We start from the raw sequence: 8,715 nt of genomic DNA on the forward strand, positions 1-8,715 counted from the left end.
CTCTACAAATCACATAGTTGTTTTCATTGCTCAAAAGGTTGTAGTAAGACGTTAGACTAAGTGCACCCAAGCCTCGAAGATCTAACTTCTTTGCGAGCTCCTCTATGTCTCTTCTCATTTTCTTTTGAAATTTGGCTCACGTATCGTCTATGAGTCTTGTGTTTTTTAACTAGGTTAATCTAAAGTTAATTTATTCTTGGTAGACAATATTTTTGATAAGGAAAATGAAAACTATTGTTTATGATTTTTGTGTTAGTTTACGTTGGAGCTTGAATACATGAAACACATAGAATAAAACAAATAATTAAATACTGCTAAATCTTAAATAACATATAATAATTTGAAAACAAATATAATACATCCAAACAATCACATTTCTGCTTCAAGTTGATGGGGCATAGGCAATGTCACTTCACATCTTTCTCCATTTTCCATTATTGGGGAAAATATCTCTATTAACTCCCAACAAATACTATTATTCTTTTATCCCATAAACCCTATGTAATATAATTAATTTTAACACACAAAAAAAGGAATTTAATTAATTTTCCCCCCCCCCTTCATTTAATTAGAATATTATAAATTATAACAATGTCTTCTCTGCATTCCCAAAATATATTCAGTACACTCGTCTATCTCAAAAATTAATTCACAATCATGTATATAAATTAAGCCAATAATAATGAAGGGAATAAAACAAAAATGCAAAAAGAAAAGAGAAATATTGGAAAACAAAATACAGCTGTGAGAGGCTAAAAAAGAAAGATTCTTGGTGATGTGTAAGTGAAGAAAAGACAACTTAGAGATTAGGACACATTCAAAATTACTAAAATTCATTAATTATAACTTATAATAATACAAAAATCATACCTTAAATCTATTTTCACTTACTACATTAAAATTAAAATTAATACTATATGAAACCCTTTTATACAAATATTGTAATTATACCATAATCTATATATAATTCAACAGACATTTATTATTAATTACATTTAACAAATATTCTTTTTTTTGGTAGGTTGAATCTTTGACTCTGATATCAATTTTTATTTATTTAAAATGAAAATGAAAATGGAGAATATATGATTGCAAATATTTGTTTAATTTTTTTTTCTCTTGTACAACTTTTATGTCACTTATATTCTTATCCTTTAACGTTTAAATAGTTTTAGAAAGTATTTTTTTTGTTATTATATTAGTATTTTTTCCGTTATAATATTATCGAGAAAGTAACTAATTGAAGTTTCATACTAGTTAGATAATGTGTGATGATGATGATCATCGAATATAAATTATCTTCAATTGTATGAGACCATTTATATATAGAGAGAGAAGGGATAATTGACTTAACAAATGGTATCAGAGTCTAATTATCGTTAACTTAGATCAGATGTGATATCCTTGGTAAATGAGTATTTTGAAGGGAGGCTAAATGATTGTATATACTCGAGAGGGTAGACAAGTAGATGGTTGTAAATATATAAATGAAAACAATTACGATTAGTATGGTATAAACTGCTTATACTATTGTCGTTGTCGTAGTAGTAGTTTCACTACTATTCAAAAAGTTTCAAAATTTGCAACTTTTAGTCAAATAAAATATATTTAAAAGATTTGTGGAGTATTGAGGGAACTTATAATAATAATAATAATTATTATTAATGTTGATGTTGAAATTGAAAGATTAGAAAAAGAATTAAAGTAATATATATCTCTCTCCCTTGACTTTTCATTGTCACTATTTTATGTATCTTCTTGGTAGCAAACCCTTTTTCTCACAAACACTATTGGTTAGGTTGCTTTGATGATGGAATTGGATCGACATGAGAGAGACCCCAACTCATATTATAACATAACCTTTCGACATTTTTTAATTTTCTTTCAATTTTAAAGCTAGTGAAGAATCTCAATCAAAAAGAGAGAATAAAATTCTCAACTTACACAAGAAATTGTTTAAGGTGTTTTCGACATTATAACCTGTCGGCATAATAGTATATTAAAGAGTAGCCCTCGTGACTAACGAGTTTGAAAAAGGTTGATGAGAATATTAAAATTGAACACGCTAAGCTATCTAAATTCTTTATTAATAATATACACTGTTCTGTCGACATAATTAAATTAATGCGAAAAAAGAGAAAAAGAGAAAAAAAAGTTAAAGAAAAAATGAATATTATTATGAACGGAGGGAAGAGGCCTCCGTTATAGAAACATATATGAGGCGGAAAAGAAGAGAAGTGGCTAAGGAAGGATTGGGGCCATATGAAACGGTGACGTTTTTAAGCAAACGAGTGGGTGTCCTTCCCCGTTTTATCTTCGTGTGAGTTCCCGTTTTTTGGTTTGTAGAGATTTTTCCAAAAGGACAATAAAGGAGAAATGGTCCAGTCAGCATTTTTCAGAGCCAGCCACACACAGCCACATCATCGATTGCGACACGTCGGATTAATATATATCTACAAGGACATGTCCCCTCTTCTTCCCTCTATTTTCACACTACGCCGTCATCCTTTCCTTCATTTTACCGACATCATATCTCTCACTCTTATTTTAACTCTCTCTCTCTCTCACGCACACAAACACAAAATTGTATTTTTCTTTCTTATATATATATACACACACACATGCATAAAAAGATTTGAAATCCATCTCTATTTTAGTTGAATTTGGTTTATAAGTTTTAATTTTAGTATTTTGGGTTAATGTTCATCGATTAATATTTAAAACGATAATGATTAGGTAAGATTTTAAATTTAGTTTAAAACTTAAGTAATTAGATTTGAAAGACAAAAGGTGAGTGTTAAGTGAAAAATCAAACATACATGCTATATATTGAAAGGTAAGGTTTGTGTTGAAACATAAAATTCAAATTTCAATATGAGAATTATAACATTTTTCGAAACCTACTGACATAGAACCAAACTCTAAAGCACTAAAAGATTGACATTTTGAAAACTATACCAAAAATTAGGGACGATGAATAAAGTAATGTTTACACTATTTTTAGTTTACTTTAGAGAAAATATAGATTTACCACCTAAAATTTAAAGGATATGAGTTGTTTAATTGTGGAATTTAAAGTGTAAAATGAAGAGAGAATTTAATTTTTCATTAGTCAAAATGGAAGCTAAAGTTTTATCAATGAATTGAATCTATTTAATTTTAAACTTTTATAAGTGTGTAAACTTACCACTCAAACAACATAATCTAAGTTTTAAGAAGTAGATGGTTTGTAAAAATATTAATAAAAAAATGACATTTTCCTTTTTTGTTAATATAATATAGTTTATTTAATGAAGTTTGTAATCAAAATTGTATGTTTTTTCTTAAAGGGAATATACGTAAGTAATCACGGGTAAGTGGTTTGATTCTCTGTATTTAATGAATAATGAGCTAAGTCCTAAGTCCTAATGAGTTGAATTGTATTTAAAGCAAAGTAATATTTTGTTTATTTAATTTAATTATTAGTTTTAATTAATAAATGATATATGATATTATTATTAAAAAGTCAAAAGGTTGATGAATAAAAATTGGCATGCATTTTCCCAAACCCTAATCTTTGCATTGGATTATATATTCTAATTCTTCTTTCTTTATATAAGGTTGGAGATTCATACAAAAGTAAACTCGTTTTTAATTATGCTTCATGCCTACCCATATCATATTTCTTTTCAACTTTTTTTAAATTAGATGAGTTAATTCCCTTGCTTGGTTTCTTAAATTGAAAATCAATTCAAATCTTTGTTTTGGTTTATAGAAATACAAATTTTCAAAAACTACCAAAAACTAATTAATTTTGTATTTATTATTTAAGTATAATTAAAATTTAAATAGTTCTTTACAACCTTTTTCACTATAGGTGTAAAAATAAATAGAATAACTAAAGTATTACATACGTATCACTTCATAAGTAGTCATTTTTTATACTTGGAAGTTTCAAATTGCTATAGAAGAAGTATACTTTTTCTTTTTTTTACTTTTAATGTGAAGAGAGAATTTTGAGACCTTGAGAAAGGTTAAGATTGTTGACTCGGTTAAATGTTACTTCAAATTTGTTAGCTTCCTTTAAAAACACCTTTATTCTTTTAAAACTTACAATATTGTTTTGAAGTTTCTTAGATTTTTCGGAGTTACCTTTATTTTAAAGTCGTTTTTTATTCTACTTATCTGTCACACTATTTCATGTCTCAATATCCATTTAAAATTCTAAAAAAAAAAAAGTATACTTTAAAATGTTAGAATGTCTTGAATCAGTTATTTGATACTTCAAATTACCAAATGTGAATCTTAGTGATTCAAAATTTATTATTTTGTACTTGTGCTACTTACGTTATTTACAATTTTGACTCTAGAACTTAGAGAAGTAGACCATACAAGCTTTGTAACTTTACTAGTAAGCTTTTGGTTTTGTAGGGAGTGTTTATTTATCAAATTGAGAAGAGCAATGACTTTTTTTAATGATAAAGTTGAAGGATATTTATATATATATATATATATATATATATAAAAAGTTAAATGGGGGAAGATATGAGATAAGTAGATGAGAGGCAAAGGGCATTATAAAATTTGGGGGCATTGTTTGGCTATAAATAAGGATGATGTCCATTGCACTTACGCCCACACACACAGATTGGTAGACATAGACAATTCCACATTAAACATACCATTTCCTTCTCCGACATCTTCCCTTTTTTCTTTTATTTTTATTTTTTGTGTTGATTCCACAGAATTTGACAAATTGAGCTTTTTGGCTTCTGTCTGTACTCTCAATTGTACCTCCATAACAAACACAATCATCATCCTCAACAACAACAACAACATCAAAACAACATTTCTTCTTCCCCTCCCTTCATCATCATGTATCAACCCGATTCTCATTCTGGCTTCCTTCATCTCTCTTCTTCTTCCTCCTCCTCCTCCTCCTCCTCCTCCTCCACTCCTCCTCATATTAACCTCTTTCTAGAACTCTTGTCATTTTTTGAAGACCCAGTCCGTCATAAAAACTCCCCACTTCTCCTTCGTTCATCCGTCATTGAAATCTTCAACGAAGCTAAATCTCTGTTTTCACTTGCTTTCCCCATTGTTCTTACGGCTCTCATTCTCTACTCTCGTTCCATTCTTTCCATGCTTTTCTTAGGTCATTTGGGTGATTTGGAACTAGCGGCTGGCTCTTTAGCCATCGCTTTTGCTAACATCACGGGTTACTCTGTTTTATCAGGTCTTGCTTTGGGGATGGAGCCACTCTGTTCTCAAGCCTTTGGTGCCCACCGTCCTAAACTCCTCTGTTTAACTCTTCACCGTTCTGTCATTTTCCTTCTTGTTTCTTCATTACCCATTTCAATTCTTTGGCTTAACATCTCCAAAATCCTTCTCTTCCTTCACCAAGATCCCACCATCACTAAATTAGCTCATACTTACTTAATCTTCTCCCTCCCTGATTTGCTCTGTAACTCCTTCATTCACCCCATAAGGATTTACCTTCGAGCTCAAGGAATTACTCATCCTCTAACCTTGGCTTCTCTCGCCGGTACTATTTTCCATTTACCAATTAATCTCCTCCTCGTTTCCCACTTCCGATTTGGCATCGCCGGCGTTGCTGCTGCCTCCGCCGCCACGAATTTTGTTGTTCTGCTTTTCTTGATCCTTTACATCGTGGCCTCTGGCATCTTCGTCCCCACATGGAGCCCACCCACACGCGAGTGCCTGACTGGATGGACCCCACTTCTGAAACTCGCCGCTCCGAGCTGCGTTTCGGTTTGTTTGGAGTGGTGGTGGTATGAGATCATGATCATTCTCTGTGGACTTTTAGCGAACCCCAAAGCCACCGTTGCTTCAATGGGTGTGTTGATTCAAACCACCTCCTTGATTTACATCTTCCCTTCTTCTCTCGGCTTCGCCGTTTCCACTCGAGTCGGTAACGAACTCGGAGCCAATCGTCCCGGAAAAGCAAAACTATCCGCCGTGGTGGCCGTTTTTCTCGCCGGAATCATGGGGGTATCCGCCACTACTTTCGCCGTCTCAATGCGAAACATCTGGGCACGGATTTTCACGAACGATCTCGAAATCTTACGTCTTACATCCACAGCGTTACCAATTTTGGGTCTCTGCGAGATCGGAAACTGTCCCCAGACGGTTGGTTGCGGCGTTTTGAGAGGCAGTGCTCGTCCGTCAACGGCGGCGCGTATAAATTTAAGTGCGTTTTATTTAGTGGGGATGCCGGTGGCGGTTGGGCTTGGGCTTCTTTTAGGAGTCGGGTTTTCGGGTTTATGGTTGGGCCTATTGTCGGCTCAAGTGAGTTGTGCCGGCCTTATGTTGTATGTAATTGGAAGTACCGATTGGGATTTACAAGCAGAGAGGTCGAAGGAGTTGACATCCGACGTCGTTTTCGGTAACGTAGACGACGACGACGTCGGGGAAACCATTCCTCTCAATTCTGTAGTCGTTGTCGTCGTCACGGAAAACACTAAACCCTAAATTCAAATTTTTGAAGGAAAAAAAAAAGGATTATTTCTTACTCTTTCTTCTTCTCGAGTTTGGTTTTGTGATATTAATCAATCCTACTCTTGTATTTTCGTACCCCACTCAAAAAAATTGTATGTATACAAAAAAAAAAAAAGGAAGGAATGGCATGATTTTTTTCTGTGTTGTGTATATGTATTTGTTAGGAAGTTAAAATGTGGAGAAATGAACATAGTATATAAAATATTAGAAGTGATTCTTAGGATTTATGGAATACTAAAAGATGTTTGGGATATTGAGACAGAAATGTTCTTAGAGGGAAAGAAAAGAGAATAGGAGAAAGAATTGGGATTAAAGTGCATAAAGAAAGAAGACGACATTTCTGAATGAGTAAACACTGCCCTCTAAGCTGCAACCCATCACATCACAATCACTTTATTTATTTATTTATATATATATATATACATAATTGTGTTTGAAAGAGAAAGGAAATTAAATATTTAGAAAATGGATGGTTGTCTTCTTCTTCTCATATGTGTGTGTGAGTGTGTGCCCTATTTTTTGTTTCTTTTTTATGGTATCCGTAGATAAGAGTTGATTGGATGGATAATTAGAATGGACAACTTAACCTTCAATAACAACTTAACCTTCACAGTTCACATAGATAATGGACAAATCCAAATTATAAAAAAAACCCATACAACACAACCTTAACTAACTGAACAAACATACACTATAAAAAAAAAAAACTAGTAATATCCATGCAAATAGTATATATATCGATCAAGAGGTCCACGTTATTGTATTACACTTAAAGTAAACGTATGATTATGAATGTAATGTAACGAGGGATTGACATGATGATGAGTGAACGTACATTATCATAACTCTAGCATTGTTTTCTTGCATTGTTTTCTTGTGGACAAAATATTGGTGATAATTGTTGGGGTATCTATGCCTGTTTTTCAAGAAACAAAGGCTCAATTATCATACAAACACACAGTATAATATATATATATATATATTTGTAGCAGAGAATGCACGACGAGAGAGCAACACTTAGCAAAAAATAATACTCATATCAGCTTTTTTCATTTCTCTTTGTCATCTTCTGCTCTCATTTTTCCTTTGTCTTCTGATCTTTTCTTTTCTTTTTTCACTTACTTATCAATCTCTCAAATGGGTCCATTTCAAAGTTTTGAACAAAAACACACAAATCATTCTATCTTACAATGAATATAGACTTATGTATAAAAGAGTTGAAATAGAGCTGAGTGTGTGATTAATGAGAGGAAGTGGTTTGTTAGAAGTTGGAAGCTTAAAAAATGAGAATTTTAGAGTACTAATTAATGAGAAGACTAATTCCAATTTCAACCTATCAAATCCAAACCCAAATTCTAAACAATAATTGTCTTGAATTTTGACCTTTCTTCATTATTTCAAATCGATCATTTCAATTTTTCATATCTTTTTTTTACTTGTATTGAAAAATTAGAAATTAATATTTGTTACCAATAATGGTAAAAAAACGACAAATGAAATAAAACCCAAAACCTTGATTTTAATAAAGTTTGTCGTCAACGATAATGATATTGAAAAGAAAAGAAAAAAAAAAGTCACAATTCATAAATATTAAATCATTCAAATCAATCAACTCAATCTCTTTACTGTCTTCTTCCACCCCAAATCAAAACAAATTCTTTACTATCTTACATTTAACTTCACAACTTCCAATTATAGAGATTTAGTTTCTAATCCCACAGATTTAAAATTTAAATATGACCTAACAACCTCTCGTTGTCAACATCGAGTTTAACTTTAAAATTTCTATAATTAAGTCATTGAATAAAAATATGCACATTTCTAACTCGTATGGATAGTAATTATCAATTGTTTAAAAGTATCTACTAACTATATCTTTATGTTTTTAAAATTCTTTTCATTCGAAAGTGATATCCGCTTTATGTAAATGTCTAAAGTTTCAATTTTCTATATGGTAAATCCACGAATTTTAACTTTCCATTAAGTTTGAGACTAAATTTATACTTTAAAAAATCCAATAATCAAATAAACACAAACTTTAAAGTTTTAAAATGAAATGTATAGTTTAATAAGTTTTCATTTATTCTCTAAATTAGAATTAATTGTCTTGAAGTTATATATAAGATAAAGTCGGATAAGTATATATACGTGAGCAATTTGATTTCGACACTTCGTGTGTGTATATATATATATGAATTTGATTGTATTTGACTTTTA

At 31.3% G+C, this 8,715-nt stretch overlaps 1 protein-coding gene across 1 annotated transcript; it reads left to right on the plus strand.

Annotated features, from left to right (window-relative positions):
* The first annotated feature begins 4,567 nt into the window (after positions 1-4,567).
* LOC101215175 (protein DETOXIFICATION 51) lies at positions 4,568-6,648 on the plus strand. The gene has a single exon (XM_011661653.2). It carries the CDS (start codon positions 4,855-4,857, stop codon positions 6,469-6,471), a length of 1,617 nt encoding a protein of 538 aa, XP_011659955.1. The 5' UTR covers positions 4,568-4,854; the 3' UTR covers positions 6,472-6,648.
* The last annotated feature ends 2,067 nt before the right edge of the window (positions 6,649-8,715 follow it).

This window comes from Cucumis sativus, chromosome 1, assembly GCF_000004075.3.
Source record: "Cucumis sativus cultivar 9930 chromosome 1, Cucumber_9930_V3, whole genome shotgun sequence".
Classification (NCBI taxonomy): Eukaryota; Viridiplantae; Streptophyta; class Magnoliopsida; order Cucurbitales; family Cucurbitaceae; genus Cucumis; species Cucumis sativus.